Genomic DNA, 20,026 nt, shown 5'->3' on the forward strand with positions numbered 1-20,026 from the left:
TAATAATAATAATAATAATAATAATAATAATAATATGTATGTATATATATATATAATAATATATATACTTATATATATATATATTTATCTATCTATCTATAATGATAAATATGAATTCAAATGAAGTCAAAGGAGAAATTTGCTGAATATGCACACATCAATTTATATGTTGTTACTGCTAGAGTATTTTTTTTAAGATATACGAAGTGCTGCAATGCGTGCATGAAAAAAAAAGAGTAAAATCCATGAAAGTCGGGAGCGAAAGATTTGGAAAGCTCAGAGAGAACCAATGTTCTTTCCGACACAACGTTTGTTTAAAACATAAAGCTACCACAATGTATCAAACAAATATACCTGAAGAGCCCTGTAGCTGTACAACTTTCCCACATTCTGCTTGCTCACTCTGTCACCGCGCATTGATTTATACATCAAAACGAACAGACATGTAGAACATACCCATACAGACACGCGTACACACACACACACACACACACACATTATGTATGAATATTCTATCTCGGTGTATTTGTTTGGTCTTTGGAGCACTATTCTTTATGAAAAGCATGCACACACACAAACAAATATAGGCACACAATGACAGCTCATTTATCGATACATCAATATTCGGTAATATCTCAGTTTTCTAGAGAGACACACAAGATGAGTCATGACCTGTTCGAAGTTTGCTTTATGCTGAAGATTATTCTTTAATCACAAAGGTGGTAAGAGTATAACGCAGTATACGTCATGGTCGATGTGAATGGTATTCAAATAATTACTTGCCACGGTGTCACCAATAACTTTTCTTGAATATCTCTATCGTACAGAACAGTGTTTATTCATTTGCTTTATTAGGGAATTAATCACATTTTGCGTGTAATCTAAGAAACATCAATACTCTCAAAATAGAAATGTAATCAAATGGCGTTATCAAGTGCCGAAAAATGGAGAAAGTACAAAATATCATTGCAAGACCACATGAAAATGTGTTGTTTCTCATGAAACTGTTTAAAGGATTAGGCATGTGCTTATCCTTTTGCTTCAACATCAAGGGATTTTTTTTTTGTTCTTGTTAAAGTGAGAAAAGATATTAAAGATTACATCTGATAAGCTAACAATCTTTATTACCGATAAAAAAACCCTTTAATTAATCGTAATATCGTTTTCACCATCGACCATAACTCTTATGGATATGACTTGCACAGGCAAGGTTTTGATTAGGTATGATTTTGTAAAAACTACAGGGAAACTAAACCAAGGTCGTGGATAGAGGGAAAAGACAGGAGCTGAAGGATTGAATTTGATATCGTTATTCAAACATCTAAATGAATGATCAGCAGAACATATTATTTGCGTATGGGTGTGATGTGAATAGAGGAAATCTAGTTTTGCTAGAAGAATGGGATTTTTTTTTACCCTTGTCAATCTTCTTTTCTGCCATGTATCTTTCCGTGAAAGAAACAATTATTCTAGATATCAGTGCTGCTGTACAAAAGGAATACACCAAACCTAACACCAGAAAAAATATGTTTTGCAATAGGTTGATAAAATTATCCCATTTCCTCATCTAGTAAACAACAGCTCGATACTTGAAATCTAGTGATCTATTTCACATAGAAATGGCCACCGGTGTGTCCGTTAATGTAGTCATTGGATTGTTGAATATCATAGCATTAGCCGCTCTTGCTCCAGAGATTATTGTGATTGATGCATTCATCTATTGTTTGAGTTGAATTAAGAAGAAATTCAACTTATTCTTGGGCTATAGTTTGGGCGACTAGTGAATCTCCAATATTCTCAGATTGTAGATCCAGAATGGTTTAAAGGGCGCAATATTGCGATGATGGTGGGCTTTCCTCCGTTGTCCATGTCAGTTCCCGATGGTCGCTTGGTTCATTACAGTTGATGGAGCATGGCGAGCTTTTGCGGATGACAGAGTAAAGGGGAGAGATAGGGAGATAGGAAGAGCATTTTATAAAGACCTGAAGAACAGAGCTAATGCAATCATCCATTTATCTTGTCAAGTGCTGAACAGGTTTATTTCAATTGAATTATATATAGATGAATACGAGTATATCACAATTTTGCTGTCTGTTAATTATTTTTCTTTCTTTATATTTTTAGACTCACTAAGAGTGATTTTCTTTGTTTTTGTATACCATTATTATATGTGTCTTTGTCATTTGTTGTGACCACTTCGACTCTTTGATTATGCAATCACCGGAAACATCTGGGTAAAAAAAAAAAATCATGAAAAAGAAGTGAATGAACGAGAATCACTTCCAGTGAAAAAGTGTCAAATCATTACAGTTGTTTGAACTATCTACAATTTGTGTTGGCTGAAGCAATGAAATTTTTCATCACCTCGTTGGCATTGCTGTCGATGACGAACCTGTAAACAAGTTCTAAACGATCGCGGCTTGGTCAAGATGCAGATTATGGCTTGTATGAGGCATACTAATGCGTGAATGTGTAGTTGTAATAAGTGTATTTCCATTTTAACCAGGGCATACTCTCAAATGACAGACCTGTAAGTCTCACGTATTCTGGATGAGATTCACACCTCATGAGTTATTCTTAAGCTTGCAAGTCTGACAAGCTTTTCGTCACGGCTCACACGTACCCATCCCCTTAAAAACACCCAAGAACATGAATTTCCACCCCTAAAAAGTCACATTGTGAGACACTCTTTTTTAAGATCAGAAAAGATTACAAATATTCAGTATGCACCACGGCTCCATTTCATAAAAAGCTGATATGATAGCAATTCTTACAGGGATGACAATTGTTATGGCAACGACAAGAATCCAGTTTGATGATTGGCTCCTGTTATGGCATGTATGGGAAGTAGCCATTCCAACAAGAGTTGCTATCCTAAAATCTTTTATGAAATTGGGCGTTGATCGTACAATTAGTTACAGCTTTGTTATCATTTTTCATTTCATTTCAATTTATTTTCATATTTCTCACATATATCACAATACAGTATATGAATACGAAAATTATACAAAACAAAATTAGATGAAACTTCACCGGAATGTATACAAAAGTTTGTCTTGGTATAAACTCATGGTCTGTATACATGCGAATTGAACTGTGGTCATAATGCGAAAAATATGATGGGGCCTGCGTAAAAGCATTAGCTTGTACAGCCGCAGGTCCCGTGATAAATCAGATTTGGGGAAGTTTAAAATGCAGATATTTTTTAAAGACTATACTATAACTGGGGGAACCGATTAAAACAAACAAACAAACAAACAAACAAACAAACAAACAAACAAAAACTATAATCAAATAAATGTTACTAAATAGAACACAGAATCATGGGGGGGGGGGGGCGAGAGACACCAATTCCACACTGACCTCAAACATCTCTGCAGTGTTGTTAATACACATTTGTTTTCGTTTGTGAATTCCTGTTGGTAGCTTTTAGACAACGTGGCCTATAATCAGGAACGCATTTTCAATAGTCATTCCTATGTGTCGAAAGTAATATACGTCCCACCATCAATAAGGTTCTGGTTGCACTCCAGTAATGGCGGAGATGAGTGGCCCAGCTTTCTATCTGATGACATGATCGTAGATGGCAACCCACCTTAATCATCATCATCATCACTATGGCAACCCACCTTAATCCCCTCCACTGTTACTCCCGCTGCTTCCGCTTCCAGAGCTACTGCCTACGGTCGTGGAATAAACAGAAAATGCAGTGACGTCATAATTGAATACAGAGAACATGGACAAGTACAGGAACTTGATAGATGGTTATTATAAGCAGTGTCATCTACCAGATAGCTTCTTCCAATTCTGTTTCGTCGACAAACGTTTATCTGTTTTATCTGTTTATGGCGTCTTGGTTTACGATATTACAGATATTTATGATACCAGCCTTTGCGACGCTTTTCTGTTGATGGTAGGCGTACTTGAACTTGAAATAAAACAGAAATGAATGAAAAAAAAAATGTTGTCGCGAGTTTCACTAATATTCGTCATTTTGATTGCTGGTTATATCCTGTTCATGGAAAAAGAGACCATTATATTTGTCTTTCCTTGTCCCCATCTTTTACATACATGGAGTTAAATTATGACAGTAGATCGTCCTCATGTGTGTATTTCAATTAGGATAAATATTCGACTGGGTAAAGTGGCTCCAAAACAATAAACAACACAAACAACATTAAGGTATGTCATGTATGTAGAGATTCTCAAATGTCAAATTTTATTTTTGAAAAAAAAAAGAAGAGCAAAAAGAGCTTTACCTCTGTTGCCACCTCTGTTGCCACCTCCGTTGCCGCCTCCATTGCCACCTCCATTGTTATTGCCGCCTCCGCCGTTGTTGCCGCCTCCATTGCTATTCTCAGCTACAAAAAAAAAAAAAACAACCCACCAATATAAAGCAGAGCGAAAAGAAGAAATACTATGATGGTGATGCAATATTGATATCTTCTAGAATATAACTGCGCTTTGTAAATCTATTGAATGCAGATTTACTGAATGTGAAATACCTGGACAACCAAACTTCTCATTTTCACTCCGTGACAAAACCATATTGAGGAATTTCTTTTTTTTTTGCATTTCTTTGATATTAAAGCAACTTTTCCGAGCATGATCGTTATACATTGTGAATAAACACGAGTGTCTAGCAAGTATCAAGAATTACAGTAGTATGACTTTTATTGTGTTTTCTTCTTGTCTTTGTGCTACATTGGGACACAAGCTGCATGATGGAGACCTATTCCCCCTTTTGCGAATAGAAAACAACTATGATAATGATAATATCATGATATCTTACGGCTTTTTCACATAAATATATTCTAATTTCAATCTAATGGTACTACGGTTGGCCAACGAATCATCACATTCGCAATGTTTGACGCTATCCACAACTGAAAGACTCGGGGCTGTTCGACTGCTGGATGTTAAAGCGGACTGGTACGTGATATGATATCGTCAGTTACTCTCTAAAAAAAAATCGAGTGAAAATATTCACTCTTAAAGGAGTGAATACAAAAAAGAGTGAATTTAGAGTGAAATTGGAGTGAATTTTGAGTGAAAATGTTAATTTTCACTCATTTTGGAGTGACCTCAGGGATCACTCGAAGATTTTAGAGTGATCCCTGAGGTCACTCTAAAACGAGTGAAAATGAACATTTTCACTCAAGATTCACTCCAATTTCACTCGAAATTCACTCTTTTTTGTATTCACTCCTTTACGAGTGAATATTTTCACTCGATTTTTTTTAGAGAGTAATAGAGTATAAAAAATGTCAAATATTGCAATCCAGAATGCGTGCATGAATGGGATGCACGACGTCGTGACTTCCACAGCGTCAAAACTGGATAATTCTTTAATTTTCTGAAGTTACAATTGATTAAACAAAATCAATTGAAATAAATGAATAAATGAATAAGTAAATAGATAAATAAATATATATATATACATATATATATATATATATATGTATATATATATATATACATATATATATATATATATATTGAAATAGTAATAACAAAAATTATGTTAGTGTATGGAAGTAATATAGAGCCTACAAACCGCAATCATTTTTAAAAGAATTAAAAAGAAAAAATGCAGTGACACCTAAGCAGACGGAAACATGACAATCCAACTTGAATTTTACTTACCCGATATGTTCTTTTAATGGTTATTTAACTGCTTATATTCAAACATACTGATTTCCGGTCTGGACTTTCCATTTACGTCGAACTCATTTTCATGTTGTGGAAGTCTTGACATCGGATGCATGTGCCAATGAACGGAGAGTATGCGTTTTAGGGCGATCATTATTGCGATAGAGCAATTTATAAAATACCCTAACATGCCCAAGTGCCGTTCCTAATATCTACTATTAATTGTGAGAGAGGACGTGTTCTTGAAAAGAGAGTTTGAAATGCAGTTATTGCTTACGATCTTGGCACGTGTGCCCACAGCCGTTGGAGCAGCATTTCTGGTCGCCGTCGCAGCTGTAGTCACCGTTGCACGCCTCAACGCATATCCCAGCGCCGCCACCTGCTACAGCAGGGCAGTTTCCTGGCTTAGGTGCCGCTGGTGGAATGAATCAACAATGAAAACCGGGTAAGCCTTGCGCGCGACTTGTGAATACCAATTTTTGCTACCCGGAGGTCCCCGCTGATGACCCGCGCATGACAGTACCTAGCACGTATCTCACTCGTAGTCGCCCGGAGGTGCGAACGCAAATCTTTTTACCCGCAACCATGTTTAAGCCCTGTCACACCTTTCCGGGCATGCTACGCGGGCTTGTTGTGTGTGCGGATTTTCCAGCATACCGGAAATTTCTGAGGACGTATATGGATTTGGGCGAGTCAGTGCATGTGTCTTACTTGCTGGACGCGTTTTACTTAAATTCTACTTGCGGGTATACTGTGTGACCTGTGTATACCAGTCGCGTGGGTGCTGACAACTCAATGAAGGAATTCCTCTGAAGGAATGGCAAAAATCTCACAGAATATCATTAGCTTGGCTGCATACGGGACTGCGAGGTACCTGCGTGGGAGTTGCCTGCGAGGTGCGGCCGCTACGGACCTCCTAATGGCGTTGTGCGTAGACCTCTCCGGGCAGTCCCGCGACTCACCCGGAAAAAGTTTTGATCATGCTCAATACTTATCTGCGGTTAAATGGGACTTGCGTGGGCAACTACAGGCGAGATACGCGCTAGATACTGTCAGGTGCGGACCAACTGCGGAGAGCTCCGGGTAGCAAAGTTGTTTCCCCGCAAGTCAAGCCGCAAAACTTCCCCAGATACAGTATAACAATGCCTTGAGCATACTCAAAACTTGTTCCGAGTGAGTCGTGGGGGTTCGCTCGCAGAGGTACACGCATAACACCAGTAGGAGACCTTTACCCGAGGCACCTCGCAGGCAACTTCAACGTAGGTACTTCTCAGTACCCGTACGTCGCTCGTAACAGAAAACGGATCTTTTTCAAGGCTCTCACGCAGGTCACACAAAATACACGCAAGTAGAATGTAAGTTGGACGAGTCTAGCAGGTAAGACAAAGGTGCGAAACTAGCAAACATTCTTGCCCGCACGCGGAAAATTCTCCTCCGTGCTGGAAAACCCTCCTCGCAACAAGCCCGTGTAGCTTGCCCGGAAAGGTGTGACACGGCCTTTATGAACGGCTGATTTCCGGTTTTGACTTTCCATTTACGTCAAACTCATGTTCACACTGAGTGGTTTTAACGCTGGCTGTGCCAATGAAAGGAAAGCATGGACTATCGAAAGGTTTTTGGACTATCCTTTTTGCGATATATAGCAGTTAAAGAAATGGAATGGCTAAGTGGAGTTCCTAATATCTAATTGATGAGACGGGGACGTGGTAGTGGAAAGAGAGTTGAAGATACAGTTATTGCTTACGATCTTGGCACGTCGTCCCACAGCCGTTGGAGCAGCATTTCTGGTTGCCATCGCAGCTGTAGTCATTCTCGCATCCCTGTACGCATATCCCAACGCCTTCTGGAGCAGGGCAGGTTCCTTCCTTGGGTGCCGCTAATAGAATGAATCAACAACGAAAAAATAATCACGAGTTAATAACAACTTTACAAAAAAAGACATTTTTACAGAAAGAAAAGATGTTGAGGATAACAGCAATAATTACAAAGATGTTGTTTAGAAAAAGAAAACAGCTCTGTTTGTTTTACTTATTCTCCTGTAAAAATGGAGCATTACACATATTGAGATATTCAAGGATCCTACGTGCAATGCTCACTACAGTTGATAACAACATGTCCACTTTGATCTGTACAATATGATGCAAATTATAAAATCGTATTTATACTGCGAAAAAGATAAAGTGAAGGTACCTTAATACTTTTAAAAAAATTGCTTGTATTATGTGGGTACAGTTATTGCTTACGATCTTGGCACGTCGTCCCACAGCCGTTGGAGCAGCATTTCTGATTGCCAGTGCAGTCGACGTCATCCGAGCATAACTGAACACATGTCCCAACGCCTTCTGGAGCAGGGCAGGTTCCTTCCTTGGGTGCCGCTGATAGAATGAATCAACAACGAAAAATTAGCACGAGCTATAGTAACAGCTTTACAAAAAAAAGAAGAAGAAGAAGAAGACATTTTTACTGAAAGAAAAGATGTTGAGGATAACAGCAATAATTACAAAGATGTTGTTTAGAAAAAGAAAACAGCTCTGTTTGTTTTACTTATTCTCCTGTAAAAATGGAGCATTACACATGATTGAGATATTCAAGGATCACGTACAATGCTCACTACAGTTAATAACAACATGTCCACTTTGATCTGTACAATATGATGCAAATTATAAAATCGTATTTATACTGCGAAAAAAATAAAATGAAGGTACCTAAATACTAAAAAAAAAAAAATCTGCTTATATTATGTTGGTACCTCAAAGGGAAGGGGGAAGAGGGGATGAAGAGCTTACAACTACAAAGAGTGCGGGAAGCCGAATTAACTGGAGAAAGAGGGAATAAAAAAATAAGTGAAAAAAAAAGTGTGAATAAGGAGAGAACAGAATAAAGGGAGAATAAAATAACAACTAAATCAATGTATAAGGGCCAAAGCCCACAGAGACGATTAGTCGCAGGAAGACAGCATTACGTAAAACGAGTGTTGAAGTATGTACTGCCTTTTTGATTTATACATAAATGTTTTATGGAGATTAGGCCTCAGTATTGCACGAGTTTGTACTTTTTTATTACTCTTTTGTGATTTAGGAAACAGTGGCGGATTCAGACGGCGCACCGGGCGTCCCCTTTATATTTTTTATAAAAAGACTAAAACGAAAAAATGCAGTAACGCCTAAACAAACGGAAACATAACAATCCCACTTGAATTGTGAATCTTACTTGCCCGATCGATCTGTTCCTTTAATGATTATTTATCTGCTTATTCAAACACACCGATTTCCGGTTTGGACTTTCCATTTACTTTCAACTCATGTTCACTTTGTGTAAGCCTTGACGTCGCATGCATAAATTATTATGCAATTCTGCCCATTATGACTCTTAATCATATAAATTGTGGTGGAATCAGGTTGCACATGAAAACATTCATTCATGGTTTTAACGCTGGCTGTGCCAATGAATGGAAAGTATGCGTTTTTGGACTTATTGCGATATATAGCAGTTTATAAAAAATAGCATGGATTAGTGCCATTCCTAATATCTAATTGATGAGTCGGGGACGTTGTCGTGAAAAGAGAGTCTGAAATACAGTTATTGCTCACGAGCTTGGCACGTCGTCCCACAGCCGTTGGAGCAGCATTTCTGATTGCCATCGCAGTCGACGTCATCCGAGCATAACTGAACACATGTCCCAACGCCTTCTGGAGCAGGGCAGGTTCCTTCCTTGGGTGCCGCTGGTAGATTGAATCAACAACGAAAAATTAGCACGAGTTAGTAACAGCTTTACAAAAAAGGGCATTTTTACAGAAAGAAAAGATGTTGAGGATAAGAGCAGTAATTACAAAGATGTTGTTTAGAAAAAGAAAACAGCTCTGTTTGTTTTACTGATTCTCCTGTAAAAATGGAGCATTACACATATTGAGATATTCAAGGATCCTACGTACAATGCTCACTACAGTTGATAACAACAGGTCCACTTTGATCAGTGCAATATGATGCAAATTATAAAATCGTATTTATACTGCGAAAAAAATAAAATGAAGGTACCTAAATACTAAAAAAAAATCTGCTTGTATTATGTGGGTACCTCAAAGCGAAGGGGGAAGAGGGGATGAAGAGCTTACAACTACAAAGAATGAGGGAAGCCGAATTAACTGGAGAAAGAGGGAATGAAAAATAAATGAAAAAAAAAGTGTGAAAAATGAGGGAACAGAATATAGGGAGAAAGAAAATAACAACTAGATCAATGTATATGGGTTAAAGCCCACAGAGACGATTAGTCGCAAGAAGGCAGTAATACGTAAAAAACTAGTATAAAAGTATGTACTGCCTTTTTGATTTATACATAAATGTTTATGGAGATTAGGCTTTAGAATTGCACAACTTTGTACTTTTGCATTGCTCTTTTGTAATCCGGACAGCCCACCGTGCGTCCCCTTTATTTTTTTTATAAAAAGACTAAAACGAAAAAAAGTGTTGTGACGCCTAAACAAACCAGACGGAAACATAATGATCCCACTTGAACTGTGAATCTTACTTGCCCGATCGATATGTTCCTTTAATGATTATTAATCTGCTTATTCAAACATGCTGATTTAGGTGCCGCTGGTTGAATGAATCAACAATGAAAAATAAACACGAGTTATGAACAGCTGAGTTTCCGTTTTGGACTTTCCATTTACGTCGAACTCATGTTCACGTTGTGTAAGCCTTGACGTCGCATGCATATGCGATTCTGCACTTTATGGCTCTTAATCATATAAATTGTGGTGGAATCGGGTTCCACATGAAAACATTCATTCATGGTTTCAACGCTGGCTGTGCCAATTAAAGGAAAGTATGGACTATCGAAAAGTTTTTGGACTATCCAAATTGCGATATATAGCAGGTTATACAAAATAGCATGGCTTATTGGCGTTCCTAATATCTAGTTGATGAGACGGGTAAGTGGTAGTGGAAAGAGAGTTAAAAATGCAGTTATTGCTCACGAGCTTGGCACGTCGTCCCACAGCCGTTGGAGCAGCATTTCTGATTGCCAGTGCAGTCGACGTCATCCGAGCATAACTGAACACATGTCCCAACGCCTTCTGGAGCAGGGCAGGTTCCTTCCTTGGGTGCCGCTGGTAGATTGAATCAACAACGAAAAATTAGCACGAGTTAGTAACAGCTTTACAAAAAAAGGGCATTTTTACAGAAAGAAAAGATGTTGAGGATAACAGAGGATAAGATGTTGTTTAGAAAAAGAAAACAGCTCTGTTTGTTTTACTGATTCTCCTGTAAAATGGAGAATTACACATAATGAGATATTCAAGGATCCTGCGTACACTGCTCACTACAGTTGATTAGACTCCCATTTTTTTTTTTCAATTCAACTCAGTTTTTATTTCATTTTTCGACGAGAACGTGTAGGCGTATAGCCATTTCACTTTCGTAGGTAACAGAGAATAAGGCTTTATGAGTAAAACAAAGCAACCTGAGAACAGAACAAATTAAGTTATTGTGGAATCTTAGAGTACTTATACGTTGTAGGCACACGCGAATGACGAAAAGAATATAAAAGACAAAAGAAAAAAAATCCTCGACAGAAGTATATAAAAAAAAAAGATATTGGGAAGCGTGGAAAGAACAAGAAAATCAAAACTTTATTTTCACTAAAAAAAAACAGAATGTGAAAGAAATATATAAGAATTGTAATGCATGCTGTCGAATGTATACACAGACAACCAGACATAACATGTCCACTTTGATCAGTACAAAATGATATCATATTATGAAATCGTATTTATACAATCTGCGAAAAAAAAAATTGAAGGTACCTAAAACTAAAAAAAAAAAAAAAAAAAAAAAATCTGCTTGTATTATGTGGGTACCTCAAAGGGAAGGGAGAAAGAGGGGGTGAAGAGCTTACAACTAAAAGAGTGCGGGAAGCCGAATTAACTGGAGAAAGAGGGAATGAAAAATAAATAAAAAAAGAAGTGTGAAAAATGAGGGAACAGAATATAGGGAGAAAGAAAAATAACAACTAGATCAATGTATATGGGCCAAAGCCCACAGAGACGATTAGTCGCAGGAAGACAGTATTACGTAAAAAACGAGTATAAAAGTATGTATAAAAGTAAGTGTGAAAAATGAGGGAACAGAATATAGGGAGATAAAAACAACAGCTAGATCAACGTATATGGGTCAAAGCCCACAGAGACGATTAGTCGCAAGAAGGCAGTATTACGTATAAAAACGAGTGTTGAAGTATGTACTGCCTTTTTGATTTATACATAAATGTTTATGGAGATTAGGCTTTAGAATTGCACAACTTTGTACTTTTGCATTGCTCTTTTGTAATCCGGACAGCGCACCGTGCGTCCCCTTTATTTTTTTATAAAAGACTAAAACGAAAAAAATGTTGTGACGCCTAAACAAACGGAAACATAATAATCCCACTTGAACTGTGAATCTTACTTGCCCGATCGATCTGTTCCTTTAATGATTATTCATCTGCTTATTCAAACATACTGATTTCCGGTCTGGACTTTCCATTTACTTTCAACTCATGTTCACGTTGTGTAAGCCTTGACGTCGCTTGCATGTTATGCAATTCTGCCCATAATGACTCTTAATCATATAAATTGTGGTGGAATCAGGTTGCACATGAAAACATTCATTCATGGTTTTAACGCTGGCTGTGCCAATGAATGGAAAGTATGCGTTTTTCGACTTATTGCGATATATAGCAGTTTATGAAAAATAGCATGGATTAGTGCCGTTCCTAATATCTAATTGATGAGTCGGGGACGTTGTCGTGAAAAGAGAGTTTGAAATACAGTTATTGCTTACGATCTTGGCACGTCGTCCCACAGCCGTTGGAGCAGCATTTCTGGTTGCCAGTGCAGTCGACGTCATCCGTGCATAACTGAACACATGTCCCAACGCCTTCTGGAGCAGGGCAGGTTCCTTCCTTGGGTGCCGCTGGTAGATTGAATCAACAACGAAAAATTAGCACGAGCTATAGTAACAGCTTTACAAAAAAAAGAAGAAGAAGAAGAAGACATTTTTACTGAAAGAAAAGATGTTGAGGATAACAGCAATAATTACAAAGATGTTGTTTAGAAAAAGAAAACAGCTCTGTTTGTTTTACTTATTCTCCTGTAAAAATGGAGCATTACACATGATTGAGATATTCAAGGATCCTACGTACAATGCTCACTACAGTTGATAACAACATGTCCACTTTGATCAGTGCAATATGATGCAAATTATAAAATCGTATTTATACTGCGAAGAAAATAAAATTAAGGTACCTAAATACTAAAAAAAAAAAAAAAAATCTGCTTGTATTATGTGGGTACCTCAAAGGGAAGGGAGGAAGAGGGGATGAAGAGCTTACAACTATATATACAAAGAATGAGGGAAGCCATACTAACTGGAGAAAGAGGGAATAAAAAGATAAATGAAAAAAAAAGTGTGAAAAATGAGGGAACAGAATATAGGGAGATAAAAAAGAAGGCAGTATTACGTATAAAACGAATATAAAAGTATGTACTGCCTTTTTGATTTATACATAAATGTTTATGGAGATTAGGCTTTAGAATTGCACAACTTTGTACTTTTGCATTGCTCTTTTGTAATCCGGACAGCCCACCGTGCGTCCCCTTTATTTTTTTATAAAAAGACTAAAACGAAAAAAATGTCGTGACGCCTAAACAAACCAGACGGAAACATAATGATCCCACTTGAACTGTGAATCTTACTTGCCCGATCGATATGTTCCTTTAATGATTATTAATCTGCTTATTCAAACATGCTGATTTAGGTGCCGCTGGTTGAATGAATCAACAATGAAAAATAAACACGAGTTACGAACAGCTGATTTTCGGTTTTGACTTTCCATTTACGTCGAACTCATGTTCACGTTGTGTAAACCTTGACGTCGCTTGCATGTTATGCAATTCTGCCCATAATGACTCTTAATCATATAAATTGTGGTGGAATCAAGTTGCACATGAAAACATTCATTCATGGTTTCAACGCTGGCTGTGCCAATTAAAGGAAAGTATGGACTATCGAAAAGTTTTTGGACTATCCAAATTGCGATATATAGCAGGTTATACACAATAGCATGGCTTATTGGCGTTCCTAATATCTAGTTGATGAGACGGGTAAGTGGTAGTGGAAAGAGAGTTAAAAATGCAGTTATTGCTCACGAGCTTGGCACGTCGTCCCACAGCCGTTGGAGCAGCATTTCTGATTGCCATCGCAGTCGACGTCATCCGAGCATAACTGAACACATGTCCCAACGCCTTCTGGAGCAGGGCAGGTTCCTTCCTTGGGTGCCGCTAATAGAATGAATCAACAACGAAAAATTAGCACGAGATAGTAACAGCTTTACAAAAAAGGCATTTTTACAGAAAGAAAAGATGTTGAGGATAACAACAATAATTACAAAGAGTTTGTTTAGAAAAAGAAAACAGCTCTGTTTGTTTTACTGATTCTCCTGTAAAATGGAGCATTACACATATTGAGATATTCAAGGATCCTACGTACAATGCTCACTACAGTTGATTAGACTCCCCCTTTTTCAATTCAACTCAGTTTTTATTTCATATTTCGACGAGAACATAATAGCCATTTCACTTTCGTTGGAAACAGAGATTAAGGCTTTATGAGTAAAAAAAAGAAGCAATCTGAGAACAGAAAAAAATTAAGTTATTGTGGAACCTTACAGTACTTATAAGTTGTAGTCACACGCGTATGAAGAAAAGAATATAAAATACAAAAAAAAAACATTCTCGACAGAAGTATATCAAAAATAAAGATATTGGAAAGCGTGGAAAGAACAAGAAAATCAATTTAATTCAATTCAAACTTAATTTTCACTTGAAAAAACAGAATGTGCAAAGAAGATATGTAACATTTGTAATGCATGTTGTCGAATGTATACACAGACATCTAGAAAGAACATGTCCACTTTTATCAGTACAAAATGATGCATATTATAAAATCGCATTTATACAATCTGCGAAAGAATAAAATGAAGGTACCTAAATACTCAAAAAAGGGTCTGCTTATATTATGTTAGTACCTCAAAGGGAAGGGGGAAGAGGGGATGAAGAGCTTACAAATACAAAGAGTGAGGGAAGCCATACTAACTGGAGAAAGAGGGAATAAAAAAATAAATGAAAAAAAAAGAAGTGTGAAAAATGAGGGAACAGAATATAGGGAGAAAACAAAATAACAGCTAGATCAATGTATATGGGTCAAAGCCCACAGAGACGATTAGTCGCAAGAAGGCAGTATTACGTAAAAAACGAGTATAAAAGTACGTACTGCCTTTTTGATTTATACATTAATGTTTATGTAGATTAGGCTTCAGTATTGCACGACTTTGAAATTTTGTATTGTCTTTTGTAATTTAGGAAACAGTGGCGGATCCAGATGGCGCGTCGGGGGCTCCCATTATTTATTTATTTTTTGATAAAGAGAATAAAAAAATATGTAGTGACGCCTAAACAAACAGAAATATAACAATCCCACGTGAATCTTACTTGCCTGATCGATCTGTTCCTTTAATGATGATTTATCTGCTTATTCAAACATACTGATTTTCGGTCTTCCATTTACGTCGAACTCATGTTCTCGTTGTGTAAGCCTTGACGTCGCTTGCATGTTATGCAATTCTACCCATTATGGCTCGCTCATCCTGATAATATAAATTGTGGGGTTGTACATAAAAACATTCATTCACGGTTTCATCGCTGGCTGTGCCAAAGAACGGCAAAGTGTGCGTTTTTGAACTATCATTATTGAGATAGTAGTTTATAACAGTACCCGAACATGCCGTTCTTGCTATATAATTATGAGAGAGGACGTGATAGTGGGAAGAAAGTTAAAAATGCAGTTATTGCTCACGATCTTGGCACGTCGTCCCACAGCCATTGGAGCAGCATTTCTGGTTGCCAGTGCAGTCGAGGTCATTCGTGCATAACTGAACACATGTCCCAACGCCTTCTGGAGCAGGGCAGGTTCCTTGCTTTACCGCTAATAGAATGAATCAACGAAGAAAAATAAACACGAGTTATTAACAGCTATAGAAAAAAAAATGGTAGGACATTATTACAGAAAGGGAAGAAATTTAGGATTACATCAATGGCTACAAAGATTTCAAAAAGAATAATTTTGATTGGTTTAATGATTCTCCTGTAAAAATGAGGTATTACACATCCTGAGATATTGAAGGATACGTACAATGTTTTGTTATCACGAAAGAGAGAATCGCAGTTGATTATTTTTTTTATCAGTGCAATTCCATTTACTTTTTATTTCATTTTTCAACGAGACATTTTATTTTCGTTATTATAGTAACAGAGAATAAGGTTTCACAAGCAAAACAAAGCAAACTGAGAAGAGTTTACAATAAGTTATTGTGGAACCTCATAATAATTATATTCAATTCTGCCCATAATGGCAGTTGATGATACAAATTGTAGAATCGGGCTGCACGTAGAAAACATTCTTTCATGGTTTTATAGGCTGGTTGTGCTAACGAACAAAAAACATCCGTTTTAGGACTACCATCATTGCGATTTGAAAACAATTTATGAAGATATCCTAACATGCCTAAGAGCGGTTCGTTATATCAGGGGAACGGATCTCTCATCCACCTTCCTGGTAATATCTAATTGGTCGTGACAAGAGAGTTTGAATGGTAGTTATTACTCACGATCTTGGCACGTGTTCCCACAGCCGTTGGAGCAGCATTTCTGGACACCAGTGCAACTGGAGTCATCCGTGCACAAGTCAACGCATGTCCCACTGGTGCCGGGTGGAACAGCAGGGCAGATTGCCGTGCTTGTCGCTGGTAGGATGAATCGAAGATCGATGAAAAAACAAGTTATTAACAGCTACAAAAAATGGTAAGACAATTATTTTGATAGATAAGACAGGGCTCAACACTAACGGTGGCCCGGTGGCCCGGGGACACCAAAAACGCACGTCGAGCCACCAAAATTTCAGAAATGAAGAATTTTATGGCCTGGTCGGGCCACCAAAAAAAAAAAAAAAAAAAAAAAAAAGGTCGGCTGTTTGCCTTTGGGCCACCAAAAATGAAAGTTAGTGTGGAGCCCTGGATAAGAGAAGTTAAACAATAAGGATTACATCATTGGTTTCAAAGATGTCAGAAAACAGTTTTGTTTGTTTTACTGAATCTCCTGTAAAAATGAGGTACGCTGTATTAGCATACTGCTATACATGCAGAAGAAGATGCACGATAGGTGTGGAGATGTTGACTCAGTTTTGACCTGTTCACACTTCAATCATGAGAAGAGAAGAATGTCTGTATTTTCCTATATAGATTTAGGACAGCCGTGGTTGACTCTTGGACAATCCACAGGATAAAATTGAAAGACATCAAAGGCAAAGAACATTACCAATAATGCAGAAATATACATACGAATCATTCTAGTGATAGGCCCTACTTGAATATCAATCATATTAGTCATCCAAATCTTATGGACTATATCATCCTGATAATCCATACGATATGGAACGCTACTACTATTCATATTTTCTCTTCCTCGTAATATAGCACGTGGTATATAGAAAAGGTGACATAAAAATTAAAAAGATTATAGCCGTGGATTTGGATCAAGATGAACCTTCGATGGGGAGAAATCCCCCCCCCCCAAAAAAAAAAAAAACAACAACAACTAAAGAAGGACTCTGGGAGCGCAAACCTCCGCAAAGCAGCTTATTTCCACCACTGATCTTGTTCTTGTTCCATATTGAGATCAGTGATTTGCACCCATACGTATGCATACTGTAATCCCTACCAAAATTTGACCTACTGTTCCTCGTGTCATTCTAAACCTTTCCTGTAAGTTTCATCCAAATTCGTTAACAACTTTTTGAGTTATTTTTTCACACAGACTTCATCAATGAAATTGTCATTCTATTGAAGAAATTGTTATTTCGTGACGAAATGACCAATTTCGTGACGAAAGGGAACTTGCGAATCCTGGCGCACCATACTTACCTACGAGCTTATCCTCGCATTTCAGGATTGTCGTCTAAAATTGTCAATCCCCAAAGCGTACCAACTTTACATGGAGGGGACAGAGCAAGGGGAAGGTCGGAGGGGTTGGGGTATCCTCCTCCCATTCGAGGGAATTTTAACAATTTAGAATTGAAATTCAACGATCTGGGTTATACGTTTTGTGGAATATCCGGAAATTTGTACCAGACAAAAGATAAGGCGTCATAATATATGGAGGGAGACCAAACTGGTGGGCATGGGAAGAGGCACACCCCCCTCCCACATTGTTGAACCTTTCATTTTTATGACTGCAATTCAACGATCTGGTGCATTTTTTTTTTTTTGTGTGTGTGTGTGTGGAATATTTTGAATTGTCGATTCCAATATAGTTATAATCAGTGCATGGAGGGAAAGCTAATACTTTGGGGGAGGGGGTGTCCCCCAATCCCTCCCATACGAAGGAGCTCTTGCATTGTAAGAATAGACCAGTTCGTTTTAATTCCACTTTGCGCATGCATGAGCAGGAAAATGTCATTTGTATACCAACGAGCATTTTATTAATTCACTGAGATAAGCACCTGTGATGTCATGACTATTCACGTGATCCCTATCTAAATGGTGCTTGCCAGCAAATCCACCTGACAGCGAGCATGGTATTTTTGCAATATCAGAAGAAAAAGGTTGTTAGTGCATTCAATACCAAAAAAAAAAAAAAAATCATCTGACGGGCCATTTCGGTTACCTGGTCTAAAAGTTCATTGGTTGTTTGAACACTAATTCCACAAATCGATACGTCGGGCAAGCTTATGCATTAATATGCATTAATAATATAAAACGACTGAAGTGCCTAACCAACTGAGAAAATAGAAAGGTCATTCGTACCAATGTGTGCATGAGTTAATTTTTGGAAATTGTCAATCATAGAATTATACTAAATCAATGAATCAGAACAGAGCGAGGAAAAGGTAAATTGAAAGAGGATATATTGATATTCCTCTCTCACTGGGGGAACTTTTGAATTTGTTGGAATTGAAGTCACAGATCATGTGCAAACTTTTTGCTGAAGTAAAAATTCAGAATTTGCCAATCTCAAATCCGTGCTAGGTCTGTGGAAAAGGACAAAGCGGGGGAGGGTGTGCGAAGGAGTATCGGGAGGGGGGGGGGAATGATTATGTTTGCCCCCTATATCTTCACAGGGAGGCACCCCTCAGGTTCGACGCCCCTGATTGATCAGGGTATTAGGAATCATACCAGTCAACATGCATTTGCGTTGCACATACAGGTTCTTTTAAGTTTGAATGAACGTGTCAAATTTCACATATTTCTTTGTACATTCTGGTGATAAAAGCAAAAATAAAGTTTGAATCAATTGAATCAATATTGAATCAACATGGCTTGTACAATCTTACCTTCACGGGTCGCCAGTAGGACCAGGGCAACGACAACAATACTCTGTTTAAGCATTGTATCTGGGGATGATGAGTACGTAAACAGTTGAAAACTGCCTCCAGGAAGATAGACATGCAATGAAGAGTAAAGATTGATTTAAAAAAAAATAAACAAAAAAACCCAATAGAAAACAAACAAAGAAATACATACACAACAACATATATACACAACAATACATATGGAATTATATGGATCAAACTTATATTACATTCCAAAAGAAAATATATACAACATAGCTATGGACGAAAAAAAAAAAGTTGATTCCATTAAACTCCCCTTAGTTAATACACTGCACATCATTACATGAATAAGTTAAAAAGTAGGAGCCTACATTGATTAACAATAAACTCGAATCACACAAAGAGTACACAATTACAGACAACAACCTTGCAAAAGGCAAGATACTAAATTGATTTTTCAATTAACATATACGTAATATATATATATATATATATATATATATATATATTTATATTTATATTTATATTTATAGGGCCTAACCATGTGTTGACAACCAGATAAATGAACAAATGAATATATGAATGAAGGAATAAATAGATAAATATTAAGATACGATGAAGGTAATGATTCACTCTTTCCCATTTCTTCGCCTTTGCATGCTTTCTATGAGTTTATGAATTCTGCTGCCAGTCCAAACACTTAAAACTGCATTTTACGTAACAACATTAACGAACATTTATGAAAACAGTGGGAATGGGTGCCTGCCTATTATGTGTATGAAACTAAGAGATGGATCTTGCTAAAAATGACAACATAAGACTTCTCATAATGAAAGAAATTTCCTGATATTGTTGGCATGACCAATACTTGCGAAGAACTGTTAAGTCGATAAACTTACTCTGTAAAACGAATGGTACGTGGACTCTGGTGTAGACTCTGGTGTAGACTCTG

The 20,026-nt window shown here is 37.4% G+C and overlaps 1 protein-coding gene across 1 annotated transcript in view; it reads right to left on the reverse strand.

Moving 5' to 3' along the window:
* Positions 1-3,630: 3,630 nt before the first annotated feature.
* Positions 3,631-20,026, reverse strand: part of LOC139740072 (uncharacterized) — a 28,526-nt gene continuing 12,130 nt past the window's right edge. The window contains exons 2-13 of the mRNA XM_071650661.1: positions 19,075-19,166; positions 16,355-16,489; positions 15,544-15,672; positions 13,839-13,970; positions 12,472-12,603; positions 10,629-10,760; positions 9,243-9,374; positions 7,896-8,027; positions 7,397-7,528; positions 5,930-6,067; positions 4,260-4,361; positions 3,631-3,680 (exon numbers count right to left, since the gene is read on the reverse strand). Coding sequence (XP_071506762.1) covers positions 3,631-3,680; positions 4,260-4,361; positions 5,930-6,067; positions 7,397-7,528; positions 7,896-8,027; positions 9,243-9,374; positions 10,629-10,760; positions 12,472-12,603; positions 13,839-13,970; positions 15,544-15,672; positions 16,355-16,489; positions 19,075-19,166 — 1,438 coding nt within the window. The remainder of the gene's footprint in view (positions 3,681-4,259; positions 4,362-5,929; positions 6,068-7,396; positions 7,529-7,895; positions 8,028-9,242; positions 9,375-10,628; positions 10,761-12,471; positions 12,604-13,838; positions 13,971-15,543; positions 15,673-16,354; positions 16,490-19,074; positions 19,167-20,026) is intronic.

This window comes from Diadema antillarum, unplaced genomic scaffold, assembly GCF_040938485.1.
Source record: "Diadema antillarum isolate AM-2024a unplaced genomic scaffold, OU_Dant_1.0 seq00000831_RagTag, whole genome shotgun sequence".
NCBI lineage: Eukaryota > Metazoa > Echinodermata > Echinoidea > Diadematoida > Diadematidae > Diadema > Diadema antillarum.